Consider the following 26,249-nt stretch of genomic DNA (forward strand, 5'->3'; position numbering starts at 1 on the left):
AACTGAGTTTGTTTCATGTGACAAACTGACATGAAACAAACTGAAACTCAATTTGATTCATGTGAGATTTATGAAATATTAGTAGTAGTAGTAGTAGTAGTAGTAGTAGTAGTAGTAGTAGTAGTATTTTAGGCATCGGATTCATGATTTGTGAAATACATTGTGAAAATAGCTGATAAATAAGATTCTTGAAAAGCAGGGGTGGACTGTCTTGCCCAGGGCGCCACTATATAGCAACATCCGCCACTGAGAGAAATCCCTATCGCTGATGGACTGATGCGTCTTATGTCTCCAGTTTATTTTAGGTTCTACGCTGTGGGTGGGGCTCCAAACCTGACCAATCAGCAGCGGTTTTATAGAATACGCTTGTGATTCTGGCCAATCGGATATGGCCTAACACAGGAACTCGGTACTACAGAAGGAGCAGCAACGTTTTGTCAGCTGCGTCAACTACATAAGACAACAACAGCTTAACTCGGGCTGTTAATAAGTAGCAGCGAACTTTAACATGGCTGAAGCGAGGACTTTATTTTTATGGCACAAAGTTGGCAAACTTTAACAACAGGACTCAAAACGCGTTTTCCGTCTATGACGAGCCCCATGAAGGCAAGAGCCTTATTGTCCTAGCTTGCTGGCTAACGTTAGTTAGCCATTTGTTTGTTGAGTTGCCGAGATGGCTACTAGAGAGACATGTCAGCGGCAAACTTACCGGCGGCCGGCTGCCAGCATAAAGCAAGAGCAAGATGACGACTCTGATGTGGAGGAGACTCACATGGGGTTACGGAGGGCGGACGGGTGGGAGTCCCAGATCATCCACAGTGGACACTTCATGGTGTCGTCGCCACACAGCGAGCACCCCCCGAAGAAGGGTTACGACTTCGACACTGTCAACAAACAGACCTGCCAGACCTATCATTTTGGCAAGACGAGTACGTCGCACCTCTCCATAGATGCCTCTTTGACTAAACTTTTTGAGTGCATGACCCTCGCTTATAGGTAAGCTTCAATTTGTCTGTCTGGTGTGTTTATGGTACATTCATTTTCATTTTAGCCCCTGGTGTTGCCAAGCTCATGTTCAGCTCTCCTCTCCAGTTAGCTGCAGTCACGAGTCTTCCCTCCTCATAACTTCCTGTTGCACCAATCTTTGACATGCACTAAATAATTTTGCCTTTTGTATCAGTGGGGCAAAAATAAATAAACCTGTCCTGCCTCGCCTAACCCTGCCATAACCAGAAGTGAGCTTAGTAGGTAGTGAAAGAAGTGAGTTACTCAGTTATCAGTGCCAAACTATGGAAACTGTAACAAAGGAGGCATTATCAGCAAAATAACACTGATCTGCAAACAGAAAATGGCCCAATTTAAACATGTAGCATACTCTGACATTTGACTTTATCAGGTTGTGCATTGGCAGCATGTTACTACATCTTCTGAACCTCGACTGATTTGTTAGTATTTCTTCTGATGGTTTACAAGTCAAACTCGCATGATAAACTTAAGTAAAAGCTTAATTAATATCACATTATAACATGTAATTTATGTTTAGATTACCTTTAAATTCCCCACGTCGGGACACTTAACTCCTGGATAAAGTGGTATGAGGAAGATCAACCAAAACAGTCTGACAGAACAGCTTTTATCCTTTGTTACAAAAGTGAACAGTCGGTTTGTTCTTCAAGGACAGACTGATGCTAAAGCAACACAGGTGAGCACAATTGCTCTATTTTGTATGATGCATTGGAATGATGATAATCACATTGTTAATCAAAGTTATTTAACTTCCACCATCTTTTTTTCTTTCTGTAAGTCCACCTCTGAATATCAGCTGGTGAATTAATCAGACATTCTGCCTGGGTAGCCAAACTGGAGTTAGCTGAATAAACCACAGTCTGCCTATTGCAATTTTAAAACTATCTTAGCTTCATGGGAGAGATGGATGATGACCATTTAGTTTTTACATCTTGAAATATTTCCAAACAGTAGAGTTTGTCTTTCTTGTGCAGATATGACCTGGTGGGTTGGTCTATCAGACAAAACATTCTCACAGGAGAGCAGAAGAGGACAGTGGTGGATTTTTAGACCTTTGCCAAAGTATATAAGATCTATAGATAAGATTGGCTTCATACATTAGCATCGGCCAATCACTAATCTCCTAAAATTAAGGAAATTGGCACCAATAAATCGACTGGCTGATAAATCAGTGCACTCATAGCTGTTACTGTTCATACATCCCGAGAAAACATACTCCGGCACTTTTTTCTGTTGTCTTATTAAATGTATTTTAAGCTGTAGGATTGGAACGAGCGAAGTTGTATTAAAGTTGAAAGATTGGATCCCAGTTATTCACTTACAAGGAAATTAATACTTACAGAGTGAGCTGTTAGCTAATCAGCAAAAAGGATATTGATGTTCTGTTGACGTTTCCATAACATCAGACACATTAAATTATGTAATTAACATGATTACTAACAGACATTAAGCTAACAGATCAATCTGACCCACACATTTGTGGAGTTAATATAACTTGAAACTCTTTCTGAACTCATCCAAATAAAGTGGGACCTTACAAAACTCAGCGTTCCATAAAAAGAGACTTTCACCCATAATGGCTACTGACGGACCGCTTACTCTTTTAATAGGTAACACACTGTGCTTTGTAAGTGTGAGAGACTGCTCCACATAATGTGTTCATTGCATGAGTCAATTTATAATGCGGTGACCGCAGATGGTTGAATCAGCTCCAAAAGCGATAAAAATAAACTACAGTGATAAAATTCCTGTTAAAACAGAGCAAACTATTTGAGAGAATGAGGATGTTGGCAAGTAAGGAAATAGAAGAGAAATATAAGAAAAGCTTTTCATGAACACAAAAGTTATTTAAGAAAACAACCAAATACACAAACATAAATACAAAATGGAAATAAGGATATGGATTCAGTATAATGCTTTTTAAATGGGCAAATAACTAAAATTGAAATAAAATATGAAAACATAGATAAAAATGTACATACTAATATTGCTTAAAATAATAAGATATAAGCAGGTCATACTTGCTAAAAATGTTAATGACTAAAACAAAAAATCAAAATCAATTTTAAGCAATATTTTCACAAAATTCTGTTTACAACAGCAAAAATAAAAATAAAACAGTAAAAGATGTAAAGGGCAAAGTTCAGCCAAAAGCCAGACTGAATAGAGTTTTAGTTCAAGATTAAAAGTATCTAAACTCTTAGCTGCCTTCACATCTACCAGAAAGCCAAGTGAGAAAAATGATGATTAATAGATTATTTAATTCCACTGGTTATGTAGTGGGAACATTCATATAACTATAATAATAAGAAATATTATTTCCTCAGGAGTTAAAGAAAATGTTTTGGTTATAAATAAAAGCAGTAAGAGCACGTTTATATGTTTTAAATACTTTTGTAAACACCCCAATAGAATCTCATAAAAGTCGTTGTATATATTTTAGTAGCAAAATATTGTCTTTCTTATAGCGAATGAACAAGATTAAGTGTTTGTAATCATTTAGCTGCATTCCCAGCATTGGAAATAAAAATTTAGCTGCTGATTATGTTCGCAGGTAGTAAGATAAAAAAAAAACCCTGTAAGGTTCACATTACCCATGCTTCTCTATTTACAGTTGCAGTGTCAGAGCCAGCTGCTCAGAGGATTCCCTCCATCTTCACTCTAAATTAGCCTCACTGGAACAACTATTAATAGAGCAGTTACTGTTTAGTTGTTGTTACCAGTAAACTGGATATCATGAGCAACATTTCCTCACAGCAACAGTGCCATTAAATTAACAAACTCTGCTCTCCTCTCTCTGTCAGTGTGTCCATGTCCACTTTCCTCCTGCTGTTACAAAACAGCGTCATGCAGTATGCTTGTTCAGCAAATTCTTTAGGAAAGTCTGAAAAAACAGGTTGAAAGGAAGGACAGATGGGTAATAAAAATGTGAGGAAACACAGAACAGGAAGAATGAAAACAAGTCAAACTTTGGATTATGATTAAAAACACTCATTACTGATGTTTAAATAATAAATTTGACTTTGGTCTTTGGTCTACTCTTCAAAGCTTAAGACTCTGGGTTGTTCAAGTTTCAGTTTTTTTGTTGCTTGATGTTCTCTGATAATGAACAGTCTGTCCACATCCTGTAATTTTAGCGTTTTTCACTTATCTCAGATTTGGTAACCACACCGGCGTAGCTGGTGAGCTTAGATACAGTCTTTGTTTCTCAGGGTGCAGTTGGACTCATCGGTCTGTGTTATCAGGTACAAACCACCCATTCATTAGATTGCTGTTGTGATAAAATAAAAGTGTATTTCATTTTAGCAAGAGTTAGGTTTCAGATTAAAATTTGTTGAGCTACACTGTTTTCAGATTTAAATTTGTTAGAGTTGGAAACCATGCATATTCTTTCTACCACTTCATAATTATGCGTTACTGTGTGTTTTGCTCATATAAAGTAAATTAAAATGCAAAAATATATTTGTAGTTTGTGATCCAGGGAACATTAGTATTCCCTGCAACTCCTACATTTTGTGTCTAGCTGTTAATTTGATGAAAAGAGATCCCTTTAGTGACTGGTACCACTGTTAATCTTTTTTATTTTCAGCGGGAAGTTGGTGTCTCCTAAATGGAAGAACTTTAAAGGTCTAAAACTGCTCTGGAGAGACAAGATCCGGCTGAACAATGCCATATGGAGAGCCTGGTACATGCAGTGTAAGAGCTCGACCTTCCAGTCTGTTTTCAGTTGTTTATCTAAAAGATTACTTGACAGCGTACAGACACCATTATGATCTGACAAACTGTTAAATTATTTGTCTTATTAACTTGTCTTATTAACTCTTATTAAAGATGCAAGTATTGTTGCATCTTTAACATTATGCACTGCAAGTGATTTTTTTTTTAATGATAACTTGAATTTATGTGACTCAGATAAACTTTCTAAACTACTTTTAATTAATAACTTATGCTCTCCTACTCCTTGAGAAATTTAACTGTACTTAATTAAAAATGGTCCTTTAACAAGATAACACTTTCTTAACCTATGTCTATATTTGAGAGGGGAAAAAAACTAAGATTTTTTCAATATTTTGAATTGAGGGTGAATTGTTTTGTTGTCTTCCCTCAGATGTGGAGAAAAGGGGGAATCCCGTTTGTCACTTTGTAACCCCGCTAGATGGAAATATGGATTTGGACGTCCATCGCCCTGCAGAGGTAGGGACGGAGTATTTTGTGCAACTCTGTGTTTGTTGCTGACTTTAACGTAATGTTACGCATATAACTACTGTTCCCTGAAGGAGAGGAACGAGGTACAACACATAGAGTATGGGATATCACGCCCCCGCGTGGCCTAACTGAAGACACCTTTAATCACGCCGTTAGGCAAATGACGTGTGATGACGAGTGGCAGGCCCCGCCTGCATATAAATACACCCCCATCACAGTCATTATTCAGTTCGATGGCCGCTCTTCATCGAGCCAAGCTGATTAGCGGGGCAGAAAAAGGTGTTGTACCTGGTGTTGAAAAAGGGGCGTGATATCCCATACTCTATGTGTTGTACCGAGTGAATGGACTGAAAGGGAACTTCCTGTTTCTCTCCTTTCTTCAACAGGCTATTGCTTCAGACGGGAAAAACTGGAAAAGAAGAATTGAAATTGTGATAAGAGAATATCACAAATGGAGAACATACTTCAAAAAAAGGGTATTGTTGTTTTATAATATGATGCTTCAATATCATATTGAATATTTTATCATATTAAAGCTCGTCTTAAAACCCATCTATTTTATTTGGCTTTCAACTCTAGCGGGATCTAGTTTTAAATTGTATGTTTTTGTTTTTAAACTGTAAGTTTTTATTTTATGTTTTTTTTATTGTTATGTTGTGTTTTGATGTACAGCACTTTGTATCAGCTGTGGTTGTTTTAAAGTGCTTTATAAATAAAGTTGGTATGGTATGGTAATAATTAAGGACATTTTGTAGATATTTCAATCTTTCTTTTCTTTTGTTTGGTATTAAAATATTATCCAATGTTGCTTCCACTGTCTTGCAGCTACAGAAACACAAAGATGATGACCTTTCCAGCTTACTTAAGGTATGGAAATGATGGCAATCATGTTAAAAGTCATAATCTATAATTTCATGATTCAAACACTCTGGAAACATATTGAATTTTGTTACAATATATAATTTGTCAAATGTATGACAAAAATAAAATTTTTAGTTTCCAGAATTTATGTTTTATACTGTTACCTAAAAGATATAAATTAAAATTTTTGAATAAGAGCTTTTTACAATAATTCGAAACAAGATAGCAACCTTTGGTAACAAAAACTTATTCATTCAAAAATTAAACTATTTAATTTTATTTATTTTTTTTGTAAATCCATATAAATCTGGGCTTTCAATCAAACATAAGGTTCATCAATTTTGTTCAGCTTAGATGCCAAAGCACAAATCAAGCATTAAAATTCCTGTTTCTGGTCATCATAAAGATCTGAAAGATTTATTTTTGACCCAGGATAACCCACGACTTTAAAGATTAATGTAACTGATATAAATTTGTCCAGATGTCCAAAAAATGTGAAATGGCCCTTTACATCGCAGCTGAAGTTATTTAATGATTTGTGAAAAACCAGATTAAAAATGACAAAACAAAGTAGTTTTTTTTCTCTTTTTTTTTTGAAGTGCTAATTATCTCATAAAAAATGATCAAATCTGGAAACAGAAACATCATGGGGACCTTTTAATTTGCTGGCTGTCACAGCATTTTGAAGGGGTTTGAAAACACAAGCTAAAAAAATATTACATATTTGAGTGTTTGTAGTAAATGTCACAGAACAAAAGAAGTTCTGTTTTGAAATGTGATTTTTATGTGGTTACTCTCTGAAATCACATGACGTTTAATGTTTTTTTTTTTACATTAAGTTTCTGCTGTTTCAAGCTCTGTGTTTATAGTCTGTGCTCAGATGTGAATGCACAGCTTGAGTGCTCTTTTCCTGTGTATAAATGAATGTGATCTTGATTATTTATGCATAAGAAGTGCAACCAGTCTGATCTAGACATGGGCCAGTATGAGGTTTTTACTGTGTGAAGATACAGTTTATACAGGAACACACAGATTGTTAATTACCAGCTGTTGCAGTGTCCTGCATTCACAGTATTAATACAAAAATTTAAAACAAGAATGATTGCCATGATTTTAGCATAACTACCTTCATTAAAATCTAAAAAGCAAACTTAATTGAATCTTGCTAAAGTGATGCTACATATTGGTTTACTATTATCAGATTCTGACTCACAGACACACACATGGATCTGCTTCAGCTAACATTATTTTTGACAAATCTAGGATTAAATTGTACTTTAAAGTCAAAAATAGTGACATGAAATGTAAATTAAAACATTGAATTTGCCATTTTAAAATTACTCTGTTAATTAGGTGAATTTTAAGTCACCAAGTATTTTCTATAATATTTTATTTACTGCAGTCTGCTGCTTGATGGACAGTACTGCTCCAGCCGCTAAACGTAACTGTTTAAAAAGAAAAAGATAGATTATTAGTAATTTCTTCTTTTTATAAATGAGAGATGTGTTGGAGTGAGTGTGTTGAAACTGTTAAGGGAGCAGCAGAACAGAAGAACTCTCCTCCAAACAGCCTGACAAAATTAATTAAACCGTTTAAAAGACTTTAAACAATGTGACGGAAATTTTACTGGTTTTGAAATATTGCTTTTTTTAAAGTTTTGTATGACTTTACACAAGTAATTGGCCTATTTTCCTCCCCGACGTCATCATTTCGGCAGGAGGAGTCAGGCAGTTGGACCAATTTTACGTCATTTACCCAGAATGCATTACAGTGTGAACAACATGGCGACTTTCCTGTGACAATATTTTATAAAAATTTATAAAAGCTAAATGACCTACAGTACTGTTACTGTATTGTTTTTACATCTGAGATAAATATTTTGTAAATAAATTCTATTGTTGCAACTAATCGTGGATCCCTTTAAACAGCGTCACCTTAATAGTAATGAATGATGCTTGTAAAATTACTACACTCACTATTGCTTGCAGCAATAAATATTTCCAGACACAATCCTTAAACATTGTTTGAAGATGGTCTTAGACACATCTTCTAGTCTTAATATCAATAATATTTTCTTACGATCAGGAGAAAAAGTTAAATATTAACTTCAATATTTAACAGCTCATCCTCAGGCAACAAGAGCCCTAAACTCCTATAGACTCATTATGTACTGACACCCTTCAGAGTTCTTCTTAATGTACTGCAGTATTTACATTTGTTGGTTTTATTTATCACACTGACTTTAAAACATTTGACCCGACTTAATGCTTTTGAACTGCAGGACCAGCGTATCAGTAAATTTTAGCTGCTTTGAGACCATAACATCTGAAAACCTTCACAAAGCCTCACATCAGTAACTGGCTCATGTCTAATCTGATCACTTCCTGGTGATAAACACTTACATAGCTTAAAGTTTTGCCCAGGAAGTGCTAGTTTAAGATTGATGCATGCATTGAGATTATTCCACTTCTTGGTGGCTGTGCATCATGCTGCATGCTTGTGTGACATTAACTGGCTTGGTGGTTGCATTTTGAATATTCAAAGGTGCCAGAGGAGCAGTTATCGCTGTTTGGGGAAGTCTTTCCAGACATGCTCCGTACTTCCTTTTATCAGGATGAAGAGGCTGCTGTGCGTCGAATGAGTCGCAGGCATATTGAAACGCCTGCGCCCATGGAGATGGACACCCTCTTTGACATGGACATTCTGATGTCCGAGTTCTCAGACACGTTATTTTCCACACTGACCTCACACCAACCTTTGGGCTTGCCCAATCCAAGGGAAATTGGTGAGAATTTGTATATTACTTACATTTAAGTTTGTGGATCCATTTCACCAGAATATATATTTCAAATACCACTTTGCTCCCCCCGTTCTCCTCTCCCTCCATCGCCGGCAGCTCATGCAGGGAATGCAGACATGATCCAACCTGGACTTATCCCCTTACAGCCCAACCTGGACTTCATGGACTCCTTTGATCCACTGCAAGGTTGCGGTACAGTTCCATCCTCCTCAGCAGCACTTCTAAACTAATAGAGCACAAAGTACAGGGCACAAGCGTACACATGTTCTAGTAACACTGCAGTAGTAGTCAGCTTAGCCTAACATAAAGCCTAGTGTGGTTTTACTAACCTCCAGCTAACATAGAGCCTCTTGTTCCAGACTTATTTCACAGCCTCCGTCAGCCTGTCCTTCCCTCTGTTTCCCCCACTGCAACATCTGTCACCCCTCAACCCAGCAGCAGCTCCCAGTCTCAGGTAAACACCAACCCAAGGCTCCTTCCCTAACTCGCTCCAAAACAACAAGTTTTTTTGCTTTGGAAATTTTTCTTAACTAGAATTTATGGTCAGCTTTTACAAACTTCTGTCATTTTCTTTCTTTCGTGTAGCTACACATAAAATTAGTTTAACAGAATAACATTACTAAACTTGGTTTACCACATGTTTTACACATGACAGGTTAAACTGATCAGCAATGAGGTTGTTCAAGATGTTAACACTCATTGAAAATGTGTATGAATTTATTTCAGATATCTGAGGTTGGGATAAAATTATATTTCACTCCTTTCACACCTTATTCCTAATGGTAGCTAGTATTGTCCTCACCTAAATGGTCTGTCTCTCTCTTTATTCACCATTAATTTGTCTGTATTTAGGTGTCGACTTAATGAGACCAGAGAGAATTCATATAAAAAATTAGCAAATACATTTTCTGCCATTGTTATAGAGACTGGAGCAGCAAATAGACTGAATGAACTCGGTCAATAGTCTGTTTTGCTCCTGATATATTTGAAATAATATAATTTCCGTTTTATATAATGTCTTGGACGTACTTGTAGTGTCTTTCAAAAGTATTTCACATTTTGTAAAGTTACAATCATGAATGTTGGTGTATTGTTTTCCTTCTTGAACAACACAGAGTTGTTAATTGTGAAGTGGAAGGAATATTATACAAGGGTTTTAAAAACATTTCTGAAAGATAATGCAGCTCAACTGAGCTGATGTTTTGCAGAATTGCCTTTCTATGCAATTACAGCTGCAAACGTATTGCAAGCGCCTTTAAAAAACTAAAGACTTTGTCAATTTTTCTTTGCAAAATAGCTGAACTTGAGTGAGATTGAATGGGAAAAGTCTGTAATGAAACTTTAATGTTTTGTTAGGTCTGGACTTTGACTGGGACTTACTTTGATTTAAACATTTCCATCATAATTTCAGCTTTATAATCGATCTATAATATTGTTTTTTTTGTATTTACCTGTTGGCTCTAACCAGTTGTCCCACACTCCTCTGTGATATTTTGAAATGCTGGCATACCGAAAAAAACCAACGTGGTTTTTCTTCATTAATAATAATAATTTTCTCAGGCCTTCTCATCCTGACCTCTGAAGTAAGCTGATTTTGCTGGATTTTATTCAGGAGTATTTAATGATACTCCTGAATAAATCCTGAATAAGTATTAATACTCCTGTTAATTTATTTATTAATAAATTAACAAACAAAAATTTGTTTGTAAATTTTTTAAACCTTTTGAAAATCATGCGTCATTTTTTGCTTATTTCACCACAATCCACTACATTTTGCAAGTCTAGCTTTAAATTCTCACTAAATAGAGTTTGTGGATTGTTCTGTAACAAAGAATGAATACTTTTGTAGGTCACTGACTGTAGCAGTTCATACTTTCCAATCTACATTGGTTTGTTTGACTCCAGTCCTCAAGATCTAAAATCCTGCAACATTTAGATTGGTACATGCTAAAATTACATGCACATGCTAATATTGGAGATGCCCTCTGCAGAGCTGAATGGTTCAGGTGTGCAGCAGAGAGAGATCTGATAGTCGCTCTCAAGGAATGAAGCTGAGCAACCCTGAACCACATCGATCCCATCTAACTGTCAAAAAGATGTTTTCATCAGAATAATTTCAGCTTGATCTTTTGTCACACCGAGGTTAGACAACATTTTTGTTCAAAGTCAGATCTAATTAAGATCTGTTTTGTCCTTAATATATACAACCAGATTTTGTCCTTAATATGTAATTTACACATTAATGGTCGTAGATATTTTCTGTTTTATAATTCTCTGTGTAGGGAGTTTAAAATGAACATGATTAACTCTTTTAGCTGCTTCAGATTAATTTAAACTTTTACTGATTGTCCCACAGATGTTGTTATGTATGATTTTGCATTGATGCATTTTAAGAGTTGCATAAAAGAAGAAAAACTAAACTTTAGTCATGTTCTAGTAGAGGACAGAAAGTTTCTAGCTAACATTAACTTCAAAGGATCTTGGTCAAATTTTTAAGAATATTGTGCCTAAAGGAAGATCTAAGTCTGTTTCCTTCTGTTATCTTTGCCAGGCCCCGTTAATGTCGTCTTTGCAGCTTTCACCCAACCAGATTACGCCTGCAGGCTCACTGTCCATCCACAGCCAGACCAGTCAGACAGACAGCGGTGGCGGAGGAGCCTATGTAGAGAACTACATGCCTCTGTTTGCCAGGCAGGTGGTCTCCAGCAATCAGTCCGCAGCTTCCCTCAACCCTCTGGTACCCTGCCTCCCGGGTCAGAACTTATCCTCCGCACCAGCCATGATTTCCTCACCTTTAAACAGCGGCTCAGTGCTGGATGAAACTGTTGCCCCCTCTGTGATAACGCACACAGCGCCCTCCACCGTCACCCCGAGCAACACAACCAGCACCGTCAGCCACGTCTCAGCTCCTCCATCCCAACTCCAGCTCCTCGCGCCGCTGCCTGCCACGCCCATCCAGCATCCTCAGGCCTTCGCTCTGCCTCGCCCCTTCCCGGCCAACAGCTCCAGCAAAGTCCGTCCTGTGACGAGGATCGCTCCTGCAAACACACTCCCTTCTTCCCAGTTCATCCTCCCAGGTCTGTGGTCTGCCAGCAAATTCCTGCATGATTATCTTGTGATTTCTTATCAGAGAGTAGAAATGTGTCACTTTATTTACACGGGGTTACAAAAAAATACTTTTTTGGAAGTTATCTGTGTTTTTTCAACTGAATTAGGACTATTTTGCACCACTGAATCCAAAAATGACACAAATTTTTCTCAATCAGGTTAGGTTTTTATTCTGATTTGATTCAGAGAAATCAGATCTTCTGACTAAATTGATGACATTTTTGTGACATTATCAGTTTGTTTTTGTTAAAATTTCTCATCCAAAAAAGGTTTTAGGAGGAAAACATTTTTTTTCTAACATAGTGTATTAATTAAATGTTACAAACTTGGATTTCTGTAAATTGAATAATAAACACTGATATGGGTAAGTACAAATAAATTGAATATTAGGTCTTCATTGTGCAAAATTTCCCATCTCTTTTCTATCCTGATGGAGTCTCTCCTCCTGCTTGTCACTAATTGATCCCAGATTCTCAGGAAACTGATCCATATGTGAAACAAGTCATGCATTTTGATGCTCATGTTGCATCCATAGTTCAGAAAGTTGACCTCAATGCAAAATCACAAAACCAATGTGATTTTTGGGTTCAGCACATCAAAATAACCCTAAAATCCTCAGACTGTTGACCAGTGTTATTAGAGGCACTTTCTCAATTGATTTGATTCACTGCGATAAGAATGTCAAACATTTACAGGGTAATTTGAACTTAAAACCAAACACTCATTTATCTACATGGTAAGATGTTCACTCAGAAAGTTGACCATTTTTATTTGATTATTTTATTTGTCAGTTAATATCCATCCACATACTTCATCTATTATTTATTTTCTCCTAAATATGAATGCACACATGTCGTTTCAGCCCCTTTTCAAGGTCATGCTAATGCTGTGATTGTTACATCTCCACCCTCCACCGGCGTGGTTATCACCCCTTCCCACCTTGGAGCGGTAAGGCTTTACTTAGTTGTACCAGATCAAATACAGAATTACAGTGTGACAATATTTTCATTTTCTGGTTATGAAAAAAATAACGTTTTACTAAGTAAACGTCCATGTTGGTCATTTTGGGTTAAAATCTCATTTAAGCTGTTATTTTCTGTCAGAGCCCTGGGTTTCAGGTTGTGCCTCATAACCAGAAGTCGCAGCAACCTTCCGTGCCTGAAGATAAGTCTTGCTTCAGAAAAAATCAGAAAGAGCCCTCAAGTGTCGGTGAGATTTCTCTATCTGAAAAAATCTTCTGAGACTCTAAACTGCTGCAAAAATATTCCTATGATTTGAAAATCTTCACCTTTTCTTGTGTTTTAACTAGACTTTTTTACTTCAGTTTTATGCAATTTACCAACATATTGTAATACATAATAATAATATTTAACCCCTTCATGCATAGTGATCACTACAGTGGACAGCTATCTGAAAGCCATTTTCTTGTGCTTCTTGTTGATTTTTATGTTATAAATGCACACAGACCACTGAAGTGGACATTAACGCATCATAAAATACACTATCAATTACTGGCCATCAGCTGCAAAAGCAAGAAATTATTTTTGTTAAATCCAATATGGCCGACAGACAAAAAAGCATGCCAACCGACCCTGTCCCTCCCTCTACTGTAGACGACTCTTGCAGGTAAATAAAAAAATGTGATATCAGATAACTCCTAATGAACAATATTACTGATGTATTTTTCAAATAACAACTTTGTATTTGGAGAAATTACAATTGATCACCTAAAAAAAAAAAATCCTACCTTTTTTGTTCCTTAAGACAATAAATTAAAAAAATTGGGGGGGAAAAAAACTGACACAAAGGATCATAATTCATGCATGAAAGGGTTAGTAATCTGCCTCCTTTACTCTGCAACATATAAATAAAATTCAGTTTAAAATTTTCCCCTCAAAAGCCACTGAGTTACAGCATTTGTTAATCAATTTTCTGAAAACAGAAACAGTATGGCTCGACTGCAAACTTAGAAAGGAGCGCATTAGCCAGAGAATGATCAAAGAGATCTAATTGGTGAACTCTGGAGGAGTTGCAGAAATCCACATCTCAAATGTTCACAGGACATCTATTACTTGTTGACCCCTACAAATTGGGTTTTTACTGAATACTAACAAGAAAACGGCATAAGAAATCTGGCTAGCAGCAAACATGTGGAAGAAAGTTCTCCAGTTAGAAGAGAACAAAATATGACTTTTTGGCTTACATGTGAAAAACAGACACACCATCTCCAAGGTGAGACATGGAGGTGAAAGGGTCATATGCCTTTTTAAAGCAGGAACAGGAAAGCTAGTCAGAATAGATGGTGTGATGATAAGAGACAGTTTTGTAAGAAAACCTACTAGAGGCAGCAGAAGAGTTGAGGCCGAGGACTTTCTTCAGAGATGAAGCCAAACTTCTTGATCTTGTAACTGTAGCAGAAAGTGTTTCTGCAAATATTCACTCAGGTGGGGGCAAATTTGTAAGAAGATTTTGAAAGCCATACGTTTTCCTTTCAACAGTGCACTACTTTGGATCAAAACTCCCAGTAAACAAATCAAAGTTTGTTGTAATGTTCAAAAAGATGAAAAGCTTCACAGAGGATGAAAGCTTTAGCAAGTGGCTTAATTCTAAATAACCAATCTTTTTCTTTGCAGGTCAAAGTCAGACCGGATCCAGTCAAGGGTCACCTTGTGGTTTAGATCAGGTTCCCAGTCCTCAATCTATAATCAGCAGCAGCAGCAAACCTCTGGTAAAGAGCGAGCACAATCAGGTTTGTATTTGTGTTTGGGTTTTATCAAGAATATCAAAAATGAATAATCCTTAGTTTCTGTTTATCCCTTTAACACACTCTCTTATCTCTAATAACTTATGTAACAGAACCGTCACATATCTGCTGAACAAAAGAGACGATCAAATATCAACATTGGCTTTAAGACACTCGGCAACCTTGTTCCCACTCTGAAGTCACAATCGAACGTAAGTCTGGAATCTTTTCTTCTAAAAAAAAAAACAACAACCCTGTAGCCGATTATTAACATGCCTCCTAATGTTCACCTGCCACCATGTTTCTTCACTGCTTGCCTCTAGATTACAAATGCAGTCACTCTACAGAAGACAGTGGAGCACATTGGGAAGCTCCAGCAGGAGCGGCAGCAGCTGCAGGATGAGGTCAAGAAGCTACGGGAGGAAATAGAGGAGCTCAATGCTTCCATTAGGTCTGTCAGAATTACACATTCGCTGACATTTTGTGATGGTTTAACTCTAAAAATAATAATTTGTGATATGCTGAGTTGGTGGGAGAATTAGGGTTCTATAATAAACTATGCCAATTTTAAACAAGTTATTGTATTTACAACTGGAGCATCTGATTAGCCTCTCAAAAGCTCAAATATTACTTGAGCTATGACCCCAAATCACAGAGTTGGAAAAAGAGACTTTATAGACTCAGAGATAGGAAGTCGGTATCCCTAACTCCGTTTCTGTAGTTTTTCTGACCATGCTGCCAGACAGAGATTTAAATCAAATGAGGTGGATTAGCAGTGCTTGAAAATGGTGTCAGTTTAAGGTGGATTATGTCCTCTGTTGCCCTGATGTTGAGCTGTTGGGATAGTCTTCAGTCAGAAGCTGTGTCAGGGTTGTTGCAAGACTGACTGCTACTGGAGACCCTTCCTGCCCACAGCAACGCCATCCACAACGACTCTTTGAAGATACTTGGACAATACGCAATACAACATTCATTCTCCCATTGGGATGAGAGACGTCTTAATTCTTTTTTTTTTTTTTTTACATTTTCTGCACAACATCTGATAAGAAAGTGTATCATTTTGCAAAAGTTTTGTTTTTCTATTTTTAGCTAAAAACTGATAAAAATGTTATAATTAAGCACTCCATCCACAATTAACAAAAGACCTCATACTGTCATTGATATAAACATTAAGTCAAGGTTATGTGGGTGTTTTCTGCTGTCATTGAGGGCAGAAAGAGGACACACAATTATTTGGCTTCACCAAAACATTTACTGGATAACACTGCAAAAAATGGCCAAAAATATGGAAATTCAGCCAGGGTATGTAAACTTATGGCCACAGCTGTAAACCTCCAGGCTGGAGTCATAGAAGAAGTTCATCTTTTATGTTTCTGAGCAGAGAAGTTATCAGCTTAAAAACCTGAACGGAGAATCTAGTTTCCCTTTAATGGCCTTTTGCATCTCCGGTGCTTCGTCTGTCTTAATTCAAATACATTACAACCATTCAAAACACTAAACTTGAACAACATGCTTGACAAACGAACTCCCTGCATCTCTCCCACAGCTTGTGTCAGGAGCAGCTGCCTGCGACGGGCGTGCCGATGAGGAAAAATCGCTCTGATCTCATGCAGGACAAGTTCAATGAATATGTGAAGAACCGCACTCTCCAGAACTGGAAGTTCTGGATTGTATCCTTCAGAGAAAGCATGCCCAACTTTTTAATACTTAAGGAGTATTGTGTTTTTACTCATGTGGAAATTGTTCCAATCCTCTTTTATGAACAAAGACGCAGACAGAAGGATCTGTGCCAGCAGGTTCAAGCAGAAAGCTCACCTCTGCTGCGCTTCATTACAAATGGAAAAACGGGTGCTTGTCGGTACATAAGATTATTTCAGTAAAGAATGTGATGAATGTTGTGTGGGAGCTGGTGAGACATGATGATCTTGCACTGAGTCATTTCATAAGTGACTCAGTTTGTCCCTCATGGGTAATTCTGCAGCCACAGTAGATCTTCACAGTGAAACATCTTCTGAAAAGCAGATTGCATTGACAGATAGTGAGTCGGGGTATTTGCAGTGTTCCCAGTTGCATCATACATTTTTGCATAGGAAATTTACAACATTATTTTAGAGCTTTCTGAACAGACTGGGTTTTTTTTGGTTTTCTGAATAATGACCCATCAGCGAGTCAGCATGATGTCAAAGTTTAGGCGGCTCAGATCGGCTGGGCCATCAGGTCAATAGTTCTCTGGTCTTTTTTTTTTTTTTTTAAGATTCCCTTCTTTGCTTTGTTTTGTCTCACTTCACTTTAGACACCATTTTACACCCATTCAAAGTCTTCATTCTCCTTCATTCCAAGAAATTTGCCTTGAATAGAGGATTTACACTCCTAATGAAGCCAATGTACATAGATTAATAAAAACATTATTTAAAGAATCACTTATTCATTTAAAACACCTTGGAACCAACACATGCTCCTCCAGCCTCTACTCATATTATTGCAGAACTACTTATCCAGATAGTTTTCTTCTGAACATGTTCATCTCAGTGTCTGTTGATAAATTTGACTGATTCAGGAAGGAATGAAAGCTTGTAGAGAAAATCTCTCCATCTTCATATCCGAATGCAGAACATGAACAGGATCTGTTAAAACACTGGCCTCTAGGGGAGCTGTTGTATCCATAATCTGTCTTAAATCAGAGCTAAAATCTGAGCTTTTGATTTTGCAGTTAAGATACCCAAACAGCATTCAGTGCCAGACCTTTAAAGTGGACTCAGTTGCCTCTCTGTAAAATATCATTATAGAATCTGTACAAACACCAAACATCCTTAGTCTGATCAGAGCACAAACGCTGTTCGCTAGTGTTTGCCCCAAAAGTCATTATCACACCAGATCTCACACACGCCCAATGCACAGTTGTGGGGCTTTCCATTAGCATTTGACAGTTTTAAAACATATTAATTTGTCTGAAAGCTAATGCAGTCAATGGGATAAATAAAAAAGTGAGCTGATTCAGAATTGTGTGGCCCCCGTGCTGCTTAATGATGCCATAAATCAGACATAAAACCCCTTCGTCTCTGTTTTTTCACCTATTTATTCTTCATAAACTCATCAGTGAAGCCTTTTTCTGATAAATCATGATGAATCGATTATTGGAATAATCAACTTTTTAATCGATTAATCGTTAGCTGGGGAAAAAAAACAAGTCAGAGCAGTATTTAAGCCAAAACTGTGCAAAAATACATACATTTTGCATTTAAGATATAAAAAAACTCCTTTCTCTGTGCATATGCTCTACCCAGAATACGTCACGTGCATATGCTCTACCCAGAATACGGCATAGTTTTCATCCAGTTCAAAATCTGAAAAGAAAAATCTCATATGAAGCTCCTTTTGCCAACAGATCAGTATTTGTGCTCAGTGAAGCAGTAAAAACTGAGCTTTAACATGTTGATATTAGAAGTATTCCTAACTGCATTAACTGGTAGTAAAATGTTTATTATTTAAAGAATGAATTTAATTATATATATAGTATTGTATAAAAAGCCTTCAGTGGTTTTAAGTGAAAAACCTGCAGAATGTGCCAAATGTTTTTATCTGAGTCATCGATTCATAGTCTTGACTGGATCTGGCTTTGTGTTGTTTGTGATTTTTGTTATATACTGTAGTGTTAAATCAAAACTTCTTTATGGGGCATAAAGAAGTTTTGATTTAACACTACAGTTTGTTAAAGGCGCTCTGATGACGAACAGTATGTCCAGTGACGTCGCGTTGTGGTTTCTAATGTTTCTCGGGTTGAACCAGCACTGTTCAAGATGGTGGAAACTTACCTGAGCCAAGTTCAACTTTCACTTTGTGTCATTAATAATCAGTTAAGGAGAGATAAAAATCTGACTGATGATCTGCAAAGCAAAATACTGAAAAATTTAATATATATTTTTTGTTTTGGTCATCAATAAATGCATCAAACTAAGACATTCCACTTTGTTTGGACTATAAAGCATCAACAACTTTGATACAGTTTGTTTGTTTGACACAATAAATAAATGGATGCACAAGGTTTCCCCCAAAAAACTTGCTAAGCCTGGAGGTCGGGGCGCTCAGCAGTCATTCATCCAGCGACCCGTTGTGTTTTTGAGTTGCATTTTTTTAAAAGTTGACAGGAAATTTTAAAATATCACTTGATAATTATGTGTTATTGAAAAATTGGAAGATTAATATCTGAACACCAACTATAAAGTCTTAAAAAATGCAGACCTTTAAAAAAACTTAAATAAATAAACTATGCTAAGCCTGGTGGGGCACAAGTAAAGCCTGGTGGGCCGTCAGGGAAACCCTGGGTGCATAAATAAGGCAAATATTGTAATTTCTCTATTTTCTGTCTGATTGAACACAGATACCTCTACCAAAGAACCTGCAGCACACATTTGCTTTTTTCTGTTTTACAGGATTGGAAAATAAAAAAAAGAATAATATATATTCCTATCAAAAGGGATAAGCCGTATTGGTGCATCTTTAGTTTCAGGTTTTTCATTGTTTGGTAAAGGGGTAACGCCTCTCATTAATGTCTTATTCCTTCGATTCTGCTGGACCAAAGCATCTGGATAGGTGTTTATTTTCCATTCGATCCTCAGTATTTTATGTTTTATTCTTCCTTTCTGGTACTGAAATACAAACAGGCACTTTTAGAAAAGACTGAAAAGCTAAAATAAAAATGTGAGAGTTGCGGATGTTTTGTTAGACGTTATGTGTTACATTGTGTGTTTGGTGTTGAATGATGCTGAATTTATCCTTGACTGGTGCGTCTCAGTTCAGCATCATCATCAAACCACTGTTTGAGTCGTTCAGTGGGATGGTTTCAACGACGAGCAGGGAAGAGCTGTGTCACACCACGCTGCAGTGGCTCGACAATCACTGCTCCCTTCCTGTCCTCAGACCCAGTAAGTAAAACATCACCTGTTTAAATCGGGATTAGGTCATTCTTGATTGGTTATGGATCATCTGCAGTAATAATGAGCCAGACTTTATTTTCAAAAAAAATATATCTGTCACAAAAGTCCCCAATAAAATGCTTTTTACTTTGTTTTGGTTGTGATGTGAGAAAATGTTAAACATTTAGGTGGGTGTAATTACTTTTTTCAAGGCCATGTAAATGATCTGCTTTGATAAGAAGCTTTAATTCTCAAAATGGGTTTCCCTGTGGATTGGGTTAGACATGTTAAATGGTTTTTGCTTCACAGCAAAGCCTGACGTTGTAAATGAAGAATTGTAACACGAGAAAGATTTCTGTCCCTCAGATTCACATTTCATGTTGCAACCTAATTAGCTTCTTAGTAGGTTTTTAGTGTTGGTGTTTTCTTGATGTTTGTTTGTTTGTTTGTTTTTTCAGATGTGTTGATTGCCACATAGCGATTTTGTTCAGCAAAATAAATGCAGATCAGCACTTGTCAGATTTCACATTATAGGTTGTGGAGTTTTGTGCCGTTGTGGAAAGGTTTAAATATCCCACTATGTGTCATCAGCCACATGAACTGGGTCAATAAATTTCAGCAAACTCATGATGATTGATGATTTTTTATTTTTTTTCTCCCAAAACGGTCTTTATTTGTAGCTGAAAAGTGTGTTCACTTCGAGCACTTCCTGATGCGTATCTCCATGAGATAAGCATAGGAAACTTTTATTGGCTTAAGAGTGGCTCCGCACTTTTTACGTTTTACTTTCTAAATCATTTTTGTGGTGTTGCATTGCATCTGTGTTGAGCAGCAGTGTTTTTGCTTTGATTAGTCATTTTAAACATACGGTGTTGGTGTATTAAAGTAAAAAAACATAAAAACCTCTGTGGGGGCATAGAGTTCTGTGACTCTGTCGGTCCTCTCTGGGAAAACACTCAGCATTTCTGCTCATGCTCTGCAGTCACATTTCTTGCGGCCCACAGATTTAATATGCAACCTGTTTGCTTTTCTCATTAATCCTGTCGTCAGCTAAAGGAGGAAACTGTTTTCAGAAACCAAAAAGAAAATGTCTCGGCGAAGTTTTCCTTGCGTCTGTGGGGCATTTTGCTCTGCCACATTAGATTATAGGTTATTAGAAGTTTGTTTTCTATCTGAATTCTTTCTGATAAGTTCTTCACATTTGTGGATAACTATGTGCAAAAAGCTTTAAAATAAGATCATTTTAATTCAGTTGAAAATATTTATTTACTGCTGAAAAATCAAGGATTTTTTCCACCACATTGCTTATGTTTCCAGTTTTTAATAATGTGCTGGCCATTTCTTAACTCAGTTTTTGTAGTTTCTTCTAATTTGTTCTCTAATGATTTGTTCCTTCTTAAGCAAATTAATAACTCTTAATTGACCTCTGGATGTGTCTCTCCACGTAGTTGTTTAGGAAATGCATCAGTCGGGGTTAAATAACTTTTTGCCAGCTGAAGAATAATCACTCGTGCAGTAATTATCCTGATGAACTGTCAGGTCTAAATACCTATTAAACAAACACAGGAAAGACAAGAGAGTTAGATTCTTTGTTTCTCGCGAGGAGAGCAGACAGAGATGTGCTTTCAGTTACAAATCTCCAACCGCTCTGAAACACATCTGTCTGTTCCTCTCTTTTTATTGCTCTTTAGGAACCCTGCCACAAGGGGCGCTGCAACTCTAAAAGGGTGGAGGGGCACATCGTTACAGCGCTAATGACATTTCACTATCTAGACACATGTTATCTATACTCTAAATCTTTCTTGCTCCAGGCACGGTGTGAAATAGGACACGTTGTATAGCTTCAAAGCAACGGCTTTGTATCACAAAGCAGAGTTTGTTTCAGGATTGTAAAACTCTGCTGGGAGCAACTAACACCTCTGTCTTGTAGGAAGTCCTGCAGGGCAACAGCTGCTGAGAGTAGCTGTCACCCCTATTTCCCAGGGAAGTCTCAGGATAGAATCAAAGTTATTTAACACACAGGAACATTATCTAAATGTAACTACAAGGCTACATGATACAACAAATATTTGATAATTACTAATAATACAATTTACCTAACATGAACTTAATAAACTAGAGTATGAATAAATGTTTTCTGTACATGTTATTTGAATTGTTTAAATTGCCAAATAGTTCTAAAAAATATCCTGCAGTGTGGTAAAGATGAGGAGGATGTATTAAGTTAACGATGATGAATATTAGAGCACTGATTTCAGGTTTTGTTTTAAAGAAACCTTTTTTTTTTTTCCTTCTCTTTCCCTCTCAGTGGTGCTGAGTTCACTCCGTCAGCTGTGTACTACTACGTCCATCCTCAGCGATCCCTCCCTGCTTCCTGCTGAGGCCCTTGAGGCTGCCGCTAGCAAAGACGTGTAGCCGTCCTCTCAGGAGTGGATGCGACCCAAAAGCCACTTGAACATTTTTCAGCATCAAAACCGTTTTCCTGCAACATCGCCGCGTCTTCCAAAGACTCAGAAGTTCCCAGACGAATTGGTGAAACGAGAACTGTAACATGGGATTACCGTTACTCTGAATGTAACGGCTTTACATCTGGTCCGCTACGTAATGACTGGTGGGAGAATAATGCAGTAGATGCCACCTTCACCTGCAGAGGTTATCTAAACACTTCATTGGAAGCTGGTACTTGTGTTTTCATTCTTCATCGTAGAAAGTTGTTTTCTAATACAAAGATGCAGATTAAGAAAGGGAAACGCTGAATGAATTTGCACCAGGAGGAAACTGTGATATTTTTATTTTTATTTCCCCAGAGAAAGCTGGAGTTTGTTTATTTTGCAGCCGATCATCAGTTCATGTTGGGCTGCGCCTTGTGGGCAGCAGATATTTGAGTTTCTTATCGCTCATTGACTCAGGTGAATATCACGCTGCCAGTGATCTCTTCTGCTCGCTTGATAGTAGACATGGGCCGGTATCATAATCTGTAAAAATATTATGGTTTCGTCTTACCACCAAACACAAACTCACCATCTTTATTCACAATGTGCAAAACAGAACAGCATCAGTTCTCCCTACTGCTGCTATATCACTGCATTAACTACAACAGTTCTAGTAATGTAACATTTTTACTCATTGCTGATTTGAAGTTCCAAAAATATAGAATAAACACCAATTTCGATCATACATATATTCTGTTTATTTTATGTACCTTAACAGTTATATAAGTTATATCTTTTTGTGAACAGAAATGCCTCCAAAGAGCTAAATGTGTCTGTTATAAACAAGGGGAGATTACAGCAAGCCTGTTTTTTTGTTAGCAAGCTGACCTGCAGTGTGCAGCAGGAGGTGGAAACAGGACAGCTCTGCATCACTCGATGCTTCACACACCTTGAGAAATCTCAGGTTGCTCTTGCACTTCATCCTTCTCGTTAATAAAATGACTTTAAGTTGTAGAAAATGTAAATTTTAGCAATGTTTTTTTTTTTGTTTTGTTTTTTGTTGTTTTTTTTTACGCTGGAACTTTCTAAAACATCAGTACCGGTCCCATGTCTATCTCTTATTTTCTCCATCCATTCTGAACTTCTTCCTTTTCGGGCATGAAGAATATTTCTCCCGGGTTTGAGTTTCAAAACACAGCTGCCATTTTGTGTGTTTTAACAGCAGCATGGAGCCATATTTACAGCCCTCGTAGGGAGCTAAACCAACAGTCCTACGTAGTACGAATTATGTGTACAGATTACATTTACATGCAGTATTACTCTGCTGAGTCTTTTCTTGATGCTGGTGTTCACTCAGGGCTACACTTCTGCAGAAAATCAAGACCTTTGTCCTTTTCAGCAGACATCTGCCTTATGGGCTGATTTCTTTGTTTTAAGCTTTTTACCTTAATTTGTAACAGATCAACCAAAGCCATATCAAGGAGGAGAGAGAGTGAGTCATCCGTAAGGTGTATCAAAGAGATTAGTCTGATTCATGGATTTAGAGTAAAACTCCAGACAGACGTCTCTGACCTCCGTCAGCCTTAAGGTCAAAGTGTCCTTACCTGTGGTCTTTGCAGTGTCTTTGCTTTTATTTGTTGCTCTTCACTCCTCAGGCAGATCTTGTATTGTTTTGGTTTTTGTTCTGCAGAACATTGACGTTTACAGAAGCAAAAAGCACCAACTGTGTTTGTTTGAATGTTCATGTTGATAGTGTAAAGCCTTTTAGTGGAGATTATGAATCTCCTTAGAGATTCAGCTTTTCGACATGGTAATTAACTTGTGAAAATGAAAAAAAAAAAAAGCAAAAAAACCCGGATGCAGTGATAAAAAGACTGCAACTATGCATCATGTGTAATATACAGATCAAATATGAAAGGAGTTGGATTACACAAGTGGCAACAAGGGGAGCATGTCGAGTCTTCCCTGACTGATGAATCACATACCTGATCAAACCCCACATTTTATTATTTATTGTTATGAGAACATTCAACAGATTGTCAGCAAAGAACCTTGAAGAAATGCTTTTGAAGAGATGCTGTTTGCAGTGGTTGGATCAGAGACTTGGTGAGACGCTGTGCCTTTAAGATCATTTGCAGTCGTACATTAAAAATTGTGCACATGGGAACTTTAAACAATTACTTGTGAGCTAAAATTGTTTACTGTGTCTTCAGATTATTCATCGCACATCTGAATGCAGCAGCTGCCAGTTGTAATCTCCTGTTTGCAACAAGTTTCTCCTTCAAACTCTGCTGTGTGTGTGTGTGTGTGTGTGTGTGTGTTATCTTCAGTTGTTTTAACCTTATTCTGACAGAAAGGCGGGTTTCCAGGTTAATTTGTCCTTTTCTGTGAGACTTGCATGTGTTTTCTTGTACAGTATGTCACTGCAGATGGGATCTGCATATTAGTTCTTCCCGTTTCTGTGGTATTTTTGTTTAAGAAATATCTTATGCATTATATGAGAAATGTTCAAGTTCTCCAGGGTTGACATGCAACTCGTTGTAAAAATGACTTTGCATCACAATAAATACAAGTAAAATAAACTTCTGGCTTTTATTTTCAATAAATAGCATTTGTTTTTAAATAAATATTAATTGTTTAGTGCATTAGAATTCTAAAAAAAAACTCATCTCCATTCAAAAACAAAAGGCAAACAGCCTTAAGACTTCATCAGAGATTCGACTTGCTAGGTCTTTCTTCTAGTACAAACTCCAGAAAACACTGAGCAAACATATCAGCTTCAGGGTCATTTTTAAATTTAGGGAGGCTGCAGCTCTGAGGGGCCGTAGAGTTACTCAGTTGCTTCTCCACGTCTTTAATGAACTGGGCGGCGGTCGTCAGTATTTCCGACACGTTGGTGGTCAAATTTGGAAGCTTCTGGATGTAGCAGTGGACGGTGGAGAGGCGGTGGGCCGAAAGCGGCTGCTGCTTCAGCCCTACCTGCTCCGGGACGTTCGTGCAGTCTAGCTCGGGAAGCGCCTCATTCTGTGGGACACAGAGAGTATTTAGACATTACAGCCTGTGTGTTTTAAAGCCAAAATCAATCATGCCACACTGCCTTGTTGCAATAATTCACGCAAAAAGAGCCGCAACTAAGTACAAAGAGCGCATATAGTTCATGGACATACATCATCTGCTCGTATTTCTGTAATATATATATATATATATATATATATATATATATATATATATATATATATATATATTTATATATATTTATATATATTTTCGCCGGTCTTATGTAATTTTGACAGTTTTTCATCAGATGTAAAATGTCATAATCTAGATTAGCAAAAATAATGTCAGTATTGAATCTTCAGTTTCACTTTACGAATTACTTGTATAAAAGAAGCTTTTAAATTATTATTTTTCTTAATTTATTGAGATGCGCCTAAATAATCTGAAGTCACTTTTACTACCTTGAGTCATGTGACTGCAAAACTGAAAACATCGCTGTTTCTTTTCTGTATTTCTGCCGATTATCAGAAGAAAGAAATATAGAGATATATTACTATTATTTTATTTTCATTATTTAAATTCATTATTTTTAATTATTTGTCTTTTTAAAATTGACAGTACACACAGCATGTACATGTACATTTTAAAAAGACCAATTAATTTGAAAATATGTCCCTTGAAACATTTGCCTCCAATTCCCGCGAACGCACCATAAAATGGTCAAATCAACATTTTTAATTAATAATACAGACTTTGAAAGAATTAAAAAATAATAATAAAACACAGCATTATTATTATTATTATTATTATTATTATTAGTAGTAGTAGTAATAATACTAATATTTATTTACTTATTTTTATATATTTTTTTATTGTTTTTTTTTTTTTTTTATTAAAGTGTTTCCACCAAATCTCCATTAGAATCTGGAGGCTGCATTAATAGTAATGGCTGTAACTTCCTCACCAGGAGGTTCCGAGCGATTCGGATCTCCTCCAGCGCCAAGCTGATGGTATTGTTCAGGGCCTGTTCGTCTCCGCTCCCAACAGGTTTGCACCGTGCTTGCGTAAACAGCACGCACAGCGTGATAAGGACTGAAAGCAATAGAAACAGCACGACATTAATGAACATGAACATACAGAGAGAGAGAGATGCAGCCGGAACG

General features: G+C 37.0%; 1 protein-coding gene across 4 annotated transcripts; it reads left to right on the top strand.

Annotated features, from left to right (window-relative positions):
- Window positions 1–405: 405 nt before the first annotated feature.
- On the top strand, window positions 406–24,671 carry mlxip (MLX interacting protein). 4 transcript variants are annotated; one of them, XM_023343823.1, is made up of 18 exons: window positions 406–996; window positions 4,616–4,722; window positions 5,135–5,220; window positions 5,619–5,708; window positions 6,058–6,099; window positions 8,638–8,878; window positions 8,990–9,085; window positions 9,253–9,347; window positions 11,445–11,646; window positions 11,746–11,970; window positions 12,864–12,949; window positions 13,105–13,210; window positions 14,635–14,750; window positions 14,858–14,956; window positions 15,068–15,195; window positions 16,291–16,414; window positions 19,537–19,666; window positions 21,966–24,671. In XM_023343823.1, exons 1-18 carry the CDS (start codon window positions 674–676, stop codon window positions 22,070–22,072), a joined length of 2,403 nt encoding a protein of 800 aa, XP_023199591.1. In that variant the 5' UTR covers window positions 406–673; the 3' UTR covers window positions 22,073–24,671. The 4 variants fall into 4 exon arrangements, with proteins under 4 accessions (XP_023199591.1, XP_014331680.1, XP_023199589.1 ...); XM_014476194.2 differs by having other exon boundaries at window positions 11,445–11,970; XM_023343821.1 differs by having other exon boundaries at window positions 8,990–9,079; window positions 11,445–11,970.
- Window positions 24,672–26,249: the final 1,578 nt, after the last annotated feature.

The sequence above is a fragment of the Xiphophorus maculatus genome, chromosome 12 (genome assembly GCF_002775205.1).
Source record: "Xiphophorus maculatus strain JP 163 A chromosome 12, X_maculatus-5.0-male, whole genome shotgun sequence".
Taxonomy (NCBI): Eukaryota; Metazoa; Chordata; class Actinopteri; order Cyprinodontiformes; family Poeciliidae; genus Xiphophorus; species Xiphophorus maculatus.

Coding starts and splice junctions, on each gene's coding strand:
- mlxip (XM_014476194.2), top strand. CDS start 674: ATGGCTACTAGAGAGACATGTCAGCGGCAAACTTACCGGCGGCCGGCT. Junction 12,950..13,104: donor CCCCTTCCCACCTTGGAGCG/GTAAGGCTTTAC, acceptor ATTTTCTGTCAG/AGCCCTGGGTTTCAGGTTGT. Junction 16,415..19,536: donor AGAACTGGAAGTTCTGGATT/GTATCCTTCAGA, acceptor GGTGCGTCTCAG/TTCAGCATCATCATCAAACC.